The 15,817-nt window shown below is 38.7% G+C and overlaps 1 protein-coding gene across 1 annotated transcript in view; it reads right to left on the reverse strand.

Moving 5' to 3' along the window:
* nlrc5 (NLR family, CARD domain containing 5) overlaps positions 1-15,817 on the reverse strand; it is a 34,302-nt gene that overhangs the window by 7,696 nt on the left and 10,789 nt on the right. The window contains exons 9-40 of the mRNA XM_079163365.1: positions 15,514-15,658; positions 14,695-14,825; positions 13,355-13,586; positions 13,033-13,274; positions 11,630-11,713; positions 11,301-11,384; positions 11,023-11,106; positions 10,837-10,926; positions 10,549-10,599; positions 10,399-10,425; positions 10,056-10,139; positions 9,628-9,711; positions 9,240-9,329; positions 8,942-9,019; positions 8,149-8,232; positions 6,826-6,909; positions 6,406-6,495; positions 6,087-6,134; positions 5,966-5,995; positions 5,736-5,819; positions 5,544-5,627; positions 4,692-4,781; positions 4,465-4,524; positions 3,925-4,008; positions 3,708-3,791; positions 3,079-3,168; positions 2,858-2,923; positions 1,907-1,990; positions 1,529-1,612; positions 1,210-1,296; positions 987-1,046; positions 105-188 (exon numbers count right to left, since the gene is read on the reverse strand). Of these exons, the coding sequence (XP_079019491.1) occupies positions 105-188; positions 987-1,046; positions 1,210-1,296; positions 1,529-1,612; positions 1,907-1,990; positions 2,858-2,923; positions 3,079-3,168; positions 3,708-3,791; positions 3,925-4,008; positions 4,465-4,524; positions 4,692-4,781; positions 5,544-5,627; positions 5,736-5,819; positions 5,966-5,995; positions 6,087-6,134; positions 6,406-6,495; positions 6,826-6,909; positions 8,149-8,232; positions 8,942-9,019; positions 9,240-9,329; positions 9,628-9,711; positions 10,056-10,139; positions 10,399-10,425; positions 10,549-10,599; positions 10,837-10,926; positions 11,023-11,106; positions 11,301-11,384; positions 11,630-11,713; positions 13,033-13,274; positions 13,355-13,586; positions 14,695-14,825; positions 15,514-15,658 (2,883 nt within the window). The remainder of the gene's footprint in view (positions 1-104; positions 189-986; positions 1,047-1,209; positions 1,297-1,528; positions 1,613-1,906; positions 1,991-2,857; positions 2,924-3,078; positions 3,169-3,707; positions 3,792-3,924; positions 4,009-4,464; positions 4,525-4,691; positions 4,782-5,543; positions 5,628-5,735; positions 5,820-5,965; positions 5,996-6,086; positions 6,135-6,405; positions 6,496-6,825; positions 6,910-8,148; positions 8,233-8,941; positions 9,020-9,239; positions 9,330-9,627; positions 9,712-10,055; positions 10,140-10,398; positions 10,426-10,548; positions 10,600-10,836; positions 10,927-11,022; positions 11,107-11,300; positions 11,385-11,629; positions 11,714-13,032; positions 13,275-13,354; positions 13,587-14,694; positions 14,826-15,513; positions 15,659-15,817) is intronic.

The raw sequence follows: 15,817 nt of genomic DNA on the forward strand, positions 1-15,817 counted from the left end.
AAACATGATTTATTGACTTCCTTTTTCTTTTTTTTTTACAAATATGTCTCCCTTGCACCTGCCTTGTGCATATTATATTCATACAGAAAATAGAGAGTACTAACTCCAGCTCTGTCAGTGAAGGACACCTCGAGATGATGCTCTTCATAGATGCAAGGTGATACCCCTCTACTGCACAGTCCATGAGGCTGGAGGAGAGGAGAGGAGAGAAGAGAGTTTACTTCCTCCAGGACCTGTACAAATGCCAGAAAGTTATGTGCTAGCATTTCTTCTCCTGCTGTTATCAGCTACTGGGACAGTAAGTTTGGCTCTTGAAAATGAATACAAATTCTTAATGTGCAATTTATGCAAACATTTTGTTTCGTTAGACCACAATTTACGAACACTATGTTCATGTCAGAGGAAGAATGTCTTCACCAGGCAAAGCTTGATTTGTTTTCGAGAGATAGAAGGGTCATTGCATTACACTTCCTTGTTAATGGACAACATTATTTCTATTTTCCAAAAGCAAGCTACCATGAAGTTGATATTATGCCAGTAGAACAGTGGGGCTGTGATGGAGTTCTGCATCACTGCTAGGTATTAGCTTTGCTATCCGATGTTTAGTATAGAGCGAGTAAAGGAAAAAAGTACCCAAATCTGCAGAGTCATCACTAAAAACACAAAAACAAGTCAAATGTAGATCAATCAGATCAAAGACCCCCACCAGACATATATAAGATGTCTCCTGCTTCACTGAATAGTCCATCCTCAGTGTTTGTGCACTGGAGAATTCAAGTTTCTTAGTTGTGATGTCTCGAAATCCTGCTGCTCTAAACTTCCAAGTTAAGCACAGGAAAACGTTCCCACTTCAAAAGATGAACGTGTATCACGTCACACTCTGCATAGACATCATTCATTCAACAATCGAGTGAAGAAACAATAAGCTAAACATATATTGGGAGTGGGAGGGTACTTTATTTAAACATGCAATCTAAATGGATCACCTGACTGAGGTCAGTTCAGTGGACTTCATCAAAGACAGATGTAGCGTGGTGTGGTGAACCCTGCAAAGTAAATGCATATAGTACTGTTAGTTTAACATGCAAACAGACATATGGTGATGTGGGCATTCTAAAGTGAATTCAAATGTTTGAATATGTGTTTTACTACATAGAGTGTACAGTTTCCCAACGTGTGTGTTTATTCGTACGCATTTGCATATCTAACCTGATAGTGTGTATGTTGCTGCTGAGATCCAGACAGCGGCACAACAAACTAACAGCTTCCTCAGATCTGATCCAACGCTCCTCGATACTGGCAAGAAAGAGACAAGTGTGATACAGCTCAGTATTTTAACAATTACACCAGTTCATTCAAATATTTAGTCAGAAACACATTATGGATTGTATGCTGAGAAAAAGCAAAGCTAAGAAGATTAGAGAGGGTATACAATCACAACTTGCTCTCAGGTTAATAACTTGCTTGTGTTGAAGTGGAAGAAACAAGCTGTATAAAAAATATTCCCATATACTGTACTCCTTCTTACCTGACGCTGAATCCTCTCTGACTGCTGTTCAACAGTTTCACAAAGTCTTCGATCCAAACAGACTGCAGCAAATTGTTCTTCAACCTGTGGACAAACCTCAGAGTAATACAATAAACTGGACAACCTGAGACACAAAAATCAGTGGATGTCCTACTGATCACTTCTATTGATATAAAAAAATGTCAATAATAATTAAAAAAAATACAACACTTAACAAGTCCTGCAATACTTTTTCAAGACGAAGAATTTTTCATTTAAACAATTACATTTGTATGTAAATGTGTTTTCCAAAAATCCTTAACAGCTGAAGTTGTAGAGCAGCTTTTCATATGATGAGAGCTGCAGTATAAAATGGTCTGAAGATGGAGGTGTACTTACTCTAGTTTGGTTGGACTTGGACTGATAGACACAATCTCTGCTAATCTGACCAGATGGTCACGTTCCAAACCACTATCTGTGACACTGACAGAGAGGCAGAAAGGATCGGAGCGGAGAGAACAAAGAATCAAACGACACATGGAGACTTTTCAAAGGTGTATACTGCCTAACGGAAGAACGCAATGTGCACTGAAACCGTTAATCAACCTTTTCAGATAACAAAGAAAGAAAGAAACCTGATACTTCAGCCGTATCTCGTGCTGAAATATAATTATTAAGGTTCAAACTGTGTAGGGATTTCCCTGAAAAATCTGTACAGGTATTTTAAGTTATAGAAATGAGTTCTGTTGGATGGGGTAGAGAACATATCACATGCCAAGCAACAAATGAGGTTAAAGGGATAGTTTGGATTTTATAAAGTGAGGTTGTATGAGGTCTCATCCACAGTTACCTACAGTAAACGGCTGTTTGCACGTCCTGAGTTTGGAGCAACAGACTAGTTAGTTTACGACTCGGCATACTAGCATGGAAGTAAAGCAATGTTATGCTGTGGATGGGGGCAGCAGCAAAACGTTGGTTCGCCACCTAACAGAAAGGTCCACCTAAAAGGATCAAAATCAGTTTTAAGTATACATTACATTGAGAATATTTTTGTATATATATATATAAATATATATATATATGTATTGTTTTACCTTTCAAATGGGGAAATTAAGCCGTTGTATCCATCTGTGCTCTCTTTAAAGCCACAAGGCTACTTTGACAACACAGCAATTTGACTTTGCAGGTAAAATTACTGTTTTTTTTTCAAAGGACTCCCCAAACAGGGAGTGTGCCCACTGCTATCCACTGTAGGTAATACACTGACTATGGATAAGTACCTCACACAACCCCACTTCATCAATCAAATGGAAAGCATTGTACTGTTGTAATTATGGATTCTTATCCTACCTCAGCGTTTTTACACAACCTTCATATTGTGTAAACCAGATGAGACACCGCTCCTCTGCTCCCAAACTACCGGCAGAAATTTGAGTTCATGGACAAAGAGAAAGACAGGGAAGAATACGTTGTTCAATCTTACAGTGTTTTGTGCTTTCCGCAATTCATTTAATTGCTTCCTTTTTCATTTTAGCCCTTTGTTCACTCATTTCCACAATGCACAGTCCTACCTGACTTCGACACCAGAGACGTTGGCACAGGTACACAGTGTGTTGGTCACATCCAGCAGCCCCTGCTGCGTCAGGCCATTGTGGCTCAAACTGTGCACGAGGACACATTGAAGACCAGTAAAGTGTTATTCTAGATTTATCCCATTTGTGTAATGTTACTATTACTACAATGAACTCTGTGATCAAAGTAACAATAGATATACGACAGTAACAATACAAATGAATATACAAGATTAAATTTGGAACAGTAAACATTATTGTATACATCAAAAATATAATAGAAATACTAAAAACAATCACAATTATTGGAGGAATAGAAAGCTTAAAAAACATACAAATATTATTTAATAATCTGCATATTCTATTTACCTATCTGCCAACAGTCTGGCTAAAAAGACATATGTCGATCAGGCTCTAATCTATTAAATTAATTCTTTACTTTGTATTACTTTGTAGCATTCTACACCACAGGTCTAGCTGCATGTCTAAATGTATGTAACAGGGATTACTTAATTTCCCATCTTTTCTATTTCTAACAATCCCTTCAGTAAAAAAATAGGTCACCATGTTTGATTTGTTAAATACAACTGAAAATGGTCAAAATCTATATTTTACATAAAGTATCTTACTTTACATAGCTGGTGATTTTAAGCTTTTGTAGACAATCCACAAAACGCTTCACTCCTTCATCTTCCAGTTGGTTACTTGATAAACTGCAGTGAAAAGAAATAATAACTCAGCATCCACACCAATAGAGTGTAAGTAAGCACTGGTGCCAGTATTTATGGAAAGTAGATGTCTGTTAGCTAATGTATGAGTAAGACTGGGTTTGTGTATGGCACGTACTCCAGGTCAGACAGTTGAGGACCCTGCTGTAGGATCTCGAGCAGTCTCTCCAAGTTGTCCCCTTTCAGGCTACAACGAGTTAACCTGTGTGCACACAGAGTCAGTGAGACATACAGGCGCTACATTAGGATATAAAGACAGGAAGTCAATGTCCTTCAAACTAACATTTCATAAGAAGATAATGACTCCGTTTTTCTCCTCGCAGTTTTTTTCTTTTTTGGGGAGTCTCAGTGGTTGACATTATGTGTGTTGCGTTAAAAAGTTGTTTCAGTTTGGCAGTTTAGACCGCAAAATGTAAAGCTGGCAGTGTATTTTTCTCTCAAACACAAAATATGAGGGAATAAAATAAAAATAAAAACAATGAAAATGTTGTCTCCTATTTACAGTTTGAGAAATCGTAGATTTGCTGCAAAGAAGATTTGATATCCTGTATGTACAATGAATGCTTGGACAAATGATTAACTGAGCAATCTGAAAAGCAAACACCCACCAAGTTTTTATATTAGCACACAGTGCACAAGTCAATTGCTTATCACAGACCTGCAGCTGGCTTGTTCTGCTTTCACACCGTCAAACTGGATGAAGGATTCAGCCTGAGGCCTGAAGAAGAGGTTGAAGCAGTATTTTACAAAAACATTATTGACAGATACTAATAAATTAAAGATTATAGATTTCTTGCAGGGATAATTTCATATAATTACTCATATTAATTGTAGCCATAACTGAACAGCCTGGATACCAAAAAAAAAGCTCAAAACAAATTGTACCTGAGCTCCACTGAGGTGACTCGCTGACTGACAGTCAAACATCTGACCAACATCAGTGCTCCAGTTGTGGATGTGATGCTGTGGCTGACACTACAGAAAAACAGGATAGAGTTGATTCAAATGAAATGTGAAGGTGGTAATTGATAATAATACAAGAGATAAATGCTGGGTTCAATCTTTAAAGGTCATGGTTTTAAATTAACTAGAGTAATAATAAGTGTAAATATATGTCATAGGATTGCCATAAAAAAGAAAACATCTGTAACAGAATAAGTAAACAAAGGTAGTAATATAAAGAAGAAAACGATGAAAGTGCCTGAAATTAATCTTTTATATTTTAGTCTTTGTCTTTATATCTCCACATTTTTTATTTACTTGGGTATTTCATCTATTCTTCTTTTTATTTCTACAATCATTTTTCCATTCTTTTATAGATTTATTCATTTTTAGGGCACTCCTATATCACGCCATATATTTAGAAACATGACGGCTTTAAAACAATCAACTGTGTGGTGAAGTTGCCAGTAGACTTATTAGAATGAAGCCTTTTTCAAAAGCCTCAGCATTGACACCCAGAAGGCAACAGCAGAGTGGTGGGTGAGTTCAAAATCGGACACCGCTTTTGGTTCATTCCAGGCCTAAAGGTGTTTTTCTATTTAAATGAAATACCGTGGCGTCATTAACGCTTCATGCTGTTAAAATACTACATTATGTCATGCCATTATACCATTTCACACTGGTGAAGTGACACAGTGCTTGGTTTTGTAATCGCTGCAACAGATTTCCACATATTATTTTTTTGTCTTCAAAACCATCCACACTAATTAATTCATGCATGTGTGTACGTCTAACTTGAGTCTCTGCAGTGACGTCATCTTGGGCAGGACCTTCATCAGATTCTCGATAGCCTTGTCCGTCAATGAGCTGTGAGACAAACTGCCACAAAATAAAAGTATATCAATGTCTACCCGTTCATAATCATGAATTAACTAATTGTAATTGTGTAACTAATTAATTGTGTGGATATGCATTAATCCAACTCACTCTAACTCCAAATGGGAGCGACACTGGACCAATCGTCGACATAGTGTGGTTATATTGGATGGTAGGAGGCTGCTGTTGTTTATCCTACAGCATTAAAGAAGATTTCATTTTTTTTTTAATAAACTCATTTGAAAGTTATCACTTGTTAAAATACATAACGTTATCACTGTTTGTATTTTAAGAAAGTCAAATGTGTGTTTTTCCTCAAACTCTTTCTCAGCTTACTGCACCTGAACATCTTTTTCTGCAGTTTGTCATCCCTAAAAAAAGGGCATATAATTAGTTTATTTGCTGACTCATGAGAAAGCAGACAGCGGTATCCAGATGTGTGGAGGATTTCAGATTGTTTACCTTTTGTCAGGGCAGAACTTTAGGATCACCTGCTCTCTGTCTCCATCCCTATTAAAACAATTGGACACTATCAGATTCACAAACTGCACATTTTAACGCAAGTGTATAGTAAATAACCCCATTTTACCTTCAAGCAATTCATTTCTATGCAAATCACTATGATATACTGTCTATACTTCTAATTTGTAAACAGACACAAATGAGCTGTTAAATAGCATTTGTCTAACTGGCAACTCGCCATGTTGGTGAAACAGGTGCTCACTCTGTTGCTGCTGTAAAAAAAAATCATTAAATGTCTCAAATGTACAACAAAGAATACCTGATGTGGATTTGTGTTAAGTTGTTATGGGAGCACAAAGCACCAGCCAGCATCACTACCCCTTCCTTGCCAATCCCATTGTTGCTGGCACTATAAAGCACATAACAAAAACAATGAGCCAGGGGGAAGGACATCATTTCACTCCAAATAAGCCATTCATACTGAATAATGCCCTGAGGTAAACGCAGCAGATGTCAGTGCTGACATATTCAGTTTGGAACCTGTTTGGTGACAAAATAACAGTCCAGCTTTTGCCAGATAACCAACTAACAATCTCATCTTTCATTTAAAACCCAATAAAAAAATGCATATCTTGCAACCTTATATTGGATGATTGCTATAAAGATCCCCAGAAAACTGCTAATGTTTCAAATTGTTTTTGTATGTACCTTTTGTTATCACTTTTAGTGAAAGTCTTACTTTATTTCCTGGATGCTACTAAGACGGGGCAGGACGTCCAACAGTTTCCTCAGACCTGTATTGCCTAAACAGTTACTGGACAGACTGAGACGACAATGTGGGATTAAAATAATGTCAGAGACAAGAAAGGGTACAACATAGCTATAGCTGCCAAAATAAAAGAAACACACAAACACGTTTGGATGTTTTGAAGTGAGGTTGTATGAGGTACTTTTCCAGAGTAAGTGTATTACCAACAGTTGATAAATGTTGGCACACCCCCAGTGTTAAGAAATAGACGGCAGTACCAGCATGGAAGCAAAGCAATGTACTGCTGTGGATGGGGGCAGCAGCAAAACGTACCTTAGTCACCTAAAGAAAATTGCCCACCTCAAAAAAATCAGTTGTGACGCTTTACCTTGCCGTCAGGCAGTCTCTTCAAAGTCGCCGGACTCCTTTGACAAAAACATTAATTTTACCTCCCAGAACAAAGGGGTCGCTGATCCCTGCTGTCTCGATCGGTTAGTTAGTTAGTGTTATTGTGTGGCTTTGGTGAATTCAAACTAACCCTTTATAACGCTAAAGTCACACAATAAAACTAACTAACTAACCACAGCAACTACTGTGTTGCTGTAAGGTAAAATGACTATTTTTGTCTTGTGGCTTTGAAGACAGGATGGAAAACTGCTTCAGTTCTCCATCTGAAAGGGCTGTCTAATGGCTCGGTAAAGCTTTGAAAATATTTTATATATAGTGTACAGTTCAACTTTTATACATTGTTTTAGGTTGGCCTTTCTGTTAGGCGGCTAAAATACGTTTTGCTGCTGCCTCCGTGCACAACAAAGCATTGCTTTGCTCCTGTGCTGGTACTCCTGTCTGTTTCTCCAAACAGTGGGCCTGCCATCTACTGAAGGTTATACACTGACTATGAATGAGTACCTCAAACAACCTCACTTCAAAAAATCGGAACTCTCCTTTTAGGTAACCTCTGTGCGGAAAATACAAACAGTGCAAAATATCATAAAAATAACAATGCATAAGGATTCATGGCCACACCTGAATTTACCATGGAGACACATGATGATTGCTAGAAAGGTACAGTGGCTCGGTTAAACATTCCACTGTCATTAATAACTAAACTACAGATACATACGTTTTTTTTTTTTTTGTTTCAACAGTGTGCATACAGATTATCACCATATCACTAGTATACCATATCACTATTACTACTATATCTGCTACTACTACTACTACTACTAAATGTATGCTGAATGTCAACAGTGATCCTGCTTTAGCATGCAAGGAAAAATGACAAGTAAGTGGATTATTTTTTGTGTATCTTACTCCAGCAAAGTGAGATCAGGGGAGGTTCCCAAACTCCTCCACACTCTCTCCAGATGAGTCGGCAGCAGACCACAGCAGCTGAGGCTGACAGAGGCAACAGTGTCAGGATTAACATCATCATCGTTTACGGATGTTAACATGTCTGAAGGGGATCTCTCAGATGAACTATCACATCTCTCTTAACTATAGTTGTATTACGAACAAACCTGAACAAGGCTAACCTGAACTCGTCAGATGGTTTGTTACACAGAACTGTCTGAGGAGCCGTCATTGGAAACTGGAACTGAAAACATCTTATCCGTCGTGAAAAGCCTTCAGTGTTGTTCTTTGCTCTTCTTTTAATAATAAATAATAAATATTTCCCTTTCTGATATAACTGATGCTATTGCAGCATCTACGCTAACCTCTTCAGGAGCTGCCACTGTCGTCTCGTCGCCTGCCTGTGTCGTCTCATAAACACACCTAAGCCAAGCCCGTAGCTGCCTGTAGCTCCTCGCAGTACGCTGATTGTCCCGTGCTCTCTGGCTTACCGGACACAAATGCATTACATGAAACCTGACGAGATGTATATTTGTGTGATGATTCCTGGATTCTCGTGACATCGCAAAAAAATTCAGCTGCCGAGCTAGGTAAGAACATTGCTCCCCTCTGAACAAATAAAAACGATTTTTGTTCAATATTAACTCCTAGCCCAAAAATGCAACAGAGGTCCGGGCGGAATTGAACCAGAGAATTGCAGGTATATGGCGCTGTAAGCACTTGGATACCGAGGCGACCTGTATTTAACACATACCAGAGCAGTTTAGATACTTCATTCGTTTTTTCTCTCCCTCCAGAAAACACGATGGACACCTGAACAGGAATCTGTAGTCTGAAACATAAAGAAAATACAGTCACATGGCAGTTATAACACCATTATTTAAGAATTCAATGAATATAAAATTGAGGCTAACCAATGTTAAATGTTGCTGAATGTTTTACACAGTGATGCAGAAAATTGGCATGACAGGCCTGCCTGACTGTGAGTAACCATAATTATGCATTTGTTAGTACAGTATGTTTAAAGATGTGAGTATTTATATTGTCCGTACCTGATATGAAGCTCCACCACAGCAGGACAATCAGAAAGCAGAGCGGTCAGAATCACCAAACCCTCCACTGTTAAGCTGCTGTCATTCGCACTGACAGGAAAAGACATCTGAACGTCAACAAACTGCTGCTGTTCAATTCTTACGGATGCTGAGCACTGTTTTTTTAATACTTGCCTATCCTTAACTACAACATATTCAGTAGTTTATTAAGTAGTAGTAGTAGCAGTAGTGTATTCATGCTACTTTTTGGATAGCTAGGTGAAATATAGTATAACAATATGGAATTTGTTATAGCAAAAGTAGTAAGTAGTAAAGTCATATGCAGATTACATGTAGCTTTTATGTCACTCTTGTGCTTTGTGATGGTTTAGTATGAGTCTAGTCTTACATGATCTTTTTGGTGACGTTGAACTTCGGCAAAGACTGAGTCAGCATCCTCAGAGTTTCAACATCCAAGTGGCCTCCAGAAATACTAGGAAATAAACACACACACACACACAGTGCCAAATGAGTGCGGACTGTCCCATGATAACATCCAAAATGTCAGTTGTGGTGAACCCTGCTCTGATGGAAAAATAGGAAGTGATGGCTCAGATAAAAAATAAAAAAACTTCTATACCAACATTGAATGCCTGATTGTAATTACTGTTAGGTTTTACAGATAATGTGTTTAGTTGAGCCAGGAACAAGGGTAAAACAATACGTCAATAACTGGCCATTGTTATTGTACTCAGCACTGCATTATTCTGTTTTGGTATGTTGCATCATTGGTAAGGAGCGTCCTGAATTTTAAGAGGTGTATTTAGGGTTACTCACTCCAGGACAGACAAGGCGGAGCAACGTGCCAATGACTTTGCAAGTTTTTGCATATCAGGCTTGCTCCATTTCTGGTTCAACAAGCTTGGAGAACAAATTGTAGCACAAGATTAAAACATATCAACAACAAACGAACAAACAAATTCAGCACATGAAATAAACTGACTGATCTGTCATTGATTCAGAGGTTGTTTCTGGCCAAGACTGTAAAAAACAATGTTAATAAGTCAAGGATCAAGCACCTTGTTCAAAGGAGGAGCAAAGTTCTTCAAGGAAACTGCCTATGCTAGTAAAGATCTGGAAAGTGTTTTTATGACAAGGGTGTTATTGTCTATTGTCTTACCAGATTGTTGGTTGCTTAGTTTTTTGGCTGCAGAGGGGAAAGCAGACATAAGGCAGAATTTCACTATCTGCAGTATTCATTTGATGACACACTGTATGGTTGATTACTGGTTTGTATTTACTCATTATGTTTATCTAACATTAACCTCACCTGTTCAAATCAGAGTTTTGAGAGAAAGTGACTGTCAGTTCCTTCGTCCCACTGCAAAAACAAAACACACACAAACAGCTGTATAACAATAAATATTTGCTTACTTTTTGATGTTCTTTCGCTTCGTCGCTTTGAGGTCTATAAAGTAAGTTTGTAAGACTCAAGGTTGCATGTGACTGAGAAAATGATGTACTGTGTGTGTGTGTGTGTGTGTGTGTGTGTGTGTGTGTGTGTGTGTGTGTGTGTGTGTGTGTGTGTGTGTGTGTGTGTGCATGGGTGTGTTCATACTCTGCATGAACCTGCTGGATGTTCAAGAATGAAGACATTTTCCAGATGAGGTGGTCCACTGCTTCCAGAGAGGTGTTGTTTCGACCCAGTCTGCAAGGTGCGCAGACACAAAGGGAATCGGCTACAAATCTGTAAAAATCAATTTTTTTATTGAAAGATAGTATCTCATTGGTAGTAAGTACTTACTTCACCAAAACCAGTCTTGGTGGTTTGGTAAAAATATCCGCTATGTGTTTGATCCCTCCGTCTTTCAGATTGTTGTCACTCAGGCTGCAATGCAAAAACAAGAGAATGGTGTTAAAGTTTAGACCTGCACCCAAACTATTTCCCCATTACATTAAGTATACGGAGGTACAACCCAATCTAGTCAGACACACAATAATCTGTTCACACATTGCCTCAATAGAACTGTCAGAAGACATATTATTTGATGTAGCAGGGAAATTATGTTGAAGCAAATATACTTGATTTCAGTGACGTGTGGACAGCTTGGTAGAGCAGAGGCCAAACTAGCCGCTCCTGTGGCAGTCAGACTGGCACCGCAAAACCTTAAGAGGACAAAGACCAAAACATTTTAAAAATCAGGCATGCACTGTTGTGAAGGTGTTAAGTGCTGATTTCTACTACATCCCTTGTAGTATTTCAAAGGCAATTACATTCATTTGTGTATAGACTGGAGAAGGTAAACAATCTACACCACTCTTGATAAGCGTTGTACGAATTAAATAGAAATTCAAAAGATTGTGGAAAAGAAAATAGAGTAGGAAGAATACGCGTAAAAAAATCAACTTACTCTAGTTTCCTCAGGGTTGTGAATTTTGGCAAAATGGAGGACAACTTCTCAGCGAACTTGTCACCATACTTGCGGCCACGAAAACTGGAGGCATACAAATAGTGAAATTAAACATTTATCAACCAAAGCGTCATGTTGTATTGGAACTGAGATGTAAAGACTCCCTTAAAAGATGTCAAATTTGTTCACCAAATGGGATTCAGATCAACATTATGTAATGCTATGAGCAACAACATGAACCACAAGTCTGCACAGCACAAACATAAATGGGAAAAATACGTTGGATATGGATATCAGTGCAAGAATGGGAAAAGTCTCAAAGATGTCTGGTTAATACCAAACAGACTCATGTAATATCAGATTATGGGGATCTCATTTACACGTTTTGAAAGTGCACACACTTGAATTTATTTTTGAACTATATTTATAAAGAGAAGGTAATGTCAAAAACACTACAGAACATTCAGTAATTACAAAGGAACCACAAATATGATGATGATGTACAAATGCTCAAAGACTTTATACTATTAATGTTGACAGCAGCAACACATTTATATTAATTAACTGGAAAACTAAGCTCTCACCTTCAATAAAACAATGTGTAGAGAACTACTGTCATATTGCACCCCAGAATAAATAATGTATAATATCAAAGGGCAACGTATGAAATTTGACGAAGAAGATATGGGGCAAACTCGATTACGACACACAAAAAATAGAGCTGTAGTTATCTCTGCTGAAAAATACATTTCTGTTTACCAGAAGCTATGATGGAATGTTGGTATTTATGGTTATGGTTTAAGTTGAGAGGTTGCTGAATATGTTTGTGTGCTGTGGTGAAGGGATGGGGCACAGAAATGTTGACACAAAACAAAACTCAATGGAAAGAGACTTAGCCAACTGTGGGAACACAGCAGGAAATAAAGAGCTTCAGTTAGATTCACAGTATGTGTGACAGGTGGCCAATCAGCTGAGGAATGCTGACGGCAAAGCCACACTCATAACTGCTGTTCAACTGCTCTCTAAACGTCCGGAAGCCAAACATAGGTTTTCAGATTTTCAAAAGCTCAACACCATTCGCCTCCGTGTGACATTTACATAATGTTACAAGAGCAGTTACAGACTGCTCAAGTGCACTATGCCTTTGGTCATAAAAATAGTTCCTAGCCTTGCATGTCCAAATGCTAGGTGTTATCATTTTGACTGTGAACACTTTACATAACTAGTGACGTCTATTAATGTGAAAATCCCTCAAGGATCCATATAATATGAATTTAGAGCAAATTTAGCCTCCGAAACTATTTAAAATTTAAATTTCTCAGATTTTTCGTGTGTGTGTGTGTGTGTAGGCGTGTGCTGATGCCATGTATGTTTTGCTTGTGTGAGTATCTGTGTGGACTTACCTGAGGTAGTGAATGTACTGACACCTGGGCAGGACATCTAAACACTCAGTCTCCATTGAGCATGCTCCAAAGTCCAATCCAATGCCATGATCACCTACTGAGTTAACTACAAAAGCCAGAGCATCAATATCATTAGGTAGTAGCCGGATGTTGCGCAGCTCCAAGGTGGGTCTCGTACCCACAACCTGCTTAGCTAGTTGGTGATCCTGGCTCTCCTGAACACAGTGGCAAAGCTCCAATACCTGGGAAGATATGTGAGAAGGAAGGATCAGTAAGGAAAGAGGAGGGTTAAAAGTTAAATTATCCATTTGTCAGAATTCACCTTTGGTCCAGTCAGGGTGTTGCTGTGACAAAGGTTTTTTAGCAGTTTCAAAACAAGGGTTTGTCTTTTTTGGACCCAATTTTGGCCTCCTGTTCCACCAGGGGTCCTGGCTAATTGAACTAAGGCTGGAGTGCAGTATGGGGAGGCCAGACCGCAAACAAACAGATGCAGGGAGTCAGTAAAGACTGTCCTCTGGTCTGACTTGGTCGTCCAGCGAGTTCTCAGACTGAATCTAAGAGAGCAGTGGGGAAAAAGATAGAGCAAAGTCAGCATGTGCAGCTACCGAGGACAGTTCTGACAGTTGCTGCTAATGTGGATTTTGTGTTCTCTGGTATCACAAAGAGCTTGCGAAGAAATAACTGGCAACTTAAAATGTGTGCTTATAGGGCTATAAATAGGGTTTTAGGAACAATCATTGGTAAACACAACACACTTTTGCAGTTAAAAGAAACCGATTCAGGTTGTGTGTTTAAAAGTGCTGATTAAATGAAGTATAGACTTCAAGCTAGTCGGTTAGTCCTGCCGATTTGTCTTTCAATTGACTGGTGACGTAGTAGCAACACACTCTCTCTATCTGACAATAATATGCTGAAAGAAACACACCATTAATGAAATTTATAATGTGGCCGTAAACAGAAAGGCTTTTATTAGGTGTTTTATTGGGTGTCTCCTGCTAATTGACGTCTGCTGTCAGTGACCTCCACCTCTGCTGGCCCCCCGAGCCTCCATTACTGTCATGCATCAGTGAATTCCTGGCCTCCTTTTAGGACGAAAGGTCATATTGTGCTCAATTTACACTGTCCATCTTGTTCCCTGGCAGGGTTATTCCTGATATGTTTCTGGTAGAGTGTTACATTATATGCTAAATTTCTATACTACTCTGCACCTTGTGTCGTTATCTAGATAATTGATTAAGGTGAGTTTTAGATGTGTGTGTGTGTGTGTGTGTGTGTTGTGTGTATATACAGTACATATATAAACCTAAAACTACTTGATTTATCAAGCTTAGGTTACATGGTTCTAGTTTGGTGACAGTGTACACACTGCATAAACAAGTTGGAATTTTCCTGACCTGATGGTGGGTGGACAGGTGTAAACAGATGACGTTTCATTCAAAGGAAGAAGTGCAAAGCTTGGTGTTGGTATTAACAAAATAAAGAAAATGGGGCCATACAGTACATGCTACGGATACATTTTTCAGTGAATCGCTTATTTGGTAATTTGGTGATTCTGTCAACAGGCACAAACTAAATAAAACAATAGTTAATTGTAAGTATTATTGATTCCATGTACAGGACCGAGCACTGTTCCATTTGGCTTCACTGAACTCAGTTCCCTACCTCTTCTTGAGCTGCATGTCACTAACATCAGAACTTGTCATGATTCTGAGTGCAGCCAAAAACTCCTGTAAAGTTAGATGAGTGAAGCAGTAGGAGTTGACAAGCATCCCATCCTCACGTCTGAGCTCCACCTGACGATATGCACAAACATAGTATTTATTATGTCACTAACAAGACCAAAAGTTTTCAGCTACACCAACGTTATTTCAACTCATCCATTCTGCATGCAAGACCAAAAAAATAATACCAGTTTAGAAATGTAGCTCTAGCTGTGGTTATTAATGTAGTATTGTGATGACAGAACTCAAACCTATAACACGTTTTTACATTTTTAGCCACAACTTTTAATGCGCTGCTCCTGTTGCATCACTTGTATATGCCCACAGAGGTTCCAACTATGGTTGTTCGTGCTACACAAAGGAGCAGATATTCCAACCATGGTGACTTTGGCCAGGAGAGGGTTGTTATAATCCAATATTTGGCTTGCTTTCTCTACACACATAGCGAGCGAAGCGGCGCTCAGTCCTCCTCTGTAATTGTCTCAGTTCAAAATGTTTTTTATGAAAATGATAGATGTAATAATTTCCCAAAAAATGTTTGTCTGTTTTCCAAAACATGTTTTTATAACAAAATATTCTGCTTCAATCTACTGTATGTTGGTTTAGGCTATCAAAAACTACATTGTCATTGCTGTCCATGCCCCCCCCCGTTATCGAACCGGGTAATGGCAATGTCACAGGCTGATGATGGGACAATCTGAATATGACTACCCCCAGCTATGTAGAGAACATTCACGCATACTGTATATCCAAGTCTGACCTGTGAGAAGAGCCCTGTCCTGATTGAAAACTCCAAAACATCCTGAGAAATGTCTTCTTCCATGAAGAGGATCTTGCTGTCTTCTAAGCCGTTCCAGGCCAGCTGACTCAGCTCGCACAACTCAGATCGATGCTGACTCAGAATACTGCACAAAGAGAGAGAAAACAAATGATGAAATGAAAACAAATAACAAATATTTGCTGCATTAGTGCTGATCAAAGATCACATGATAGTGAAAACTGGAGAAAATAAATGAGGGTTACAATATTGTAACCCTAGTTCTATCAGCACAGGCGGTTCCTTC

The sequence above is a fragment of the Pholis gunnellus genome (genome assembly GCF_910591455.1).
Source record: "Pholis gunnellus genome assembly, chromosome: 7".
NCBI classification, from domain to species: Eukaryota; Metazoa; Chordata; class Actinopteri; order Perciformes; family Pholidae; genus Pholis; species Pholis gunnellus.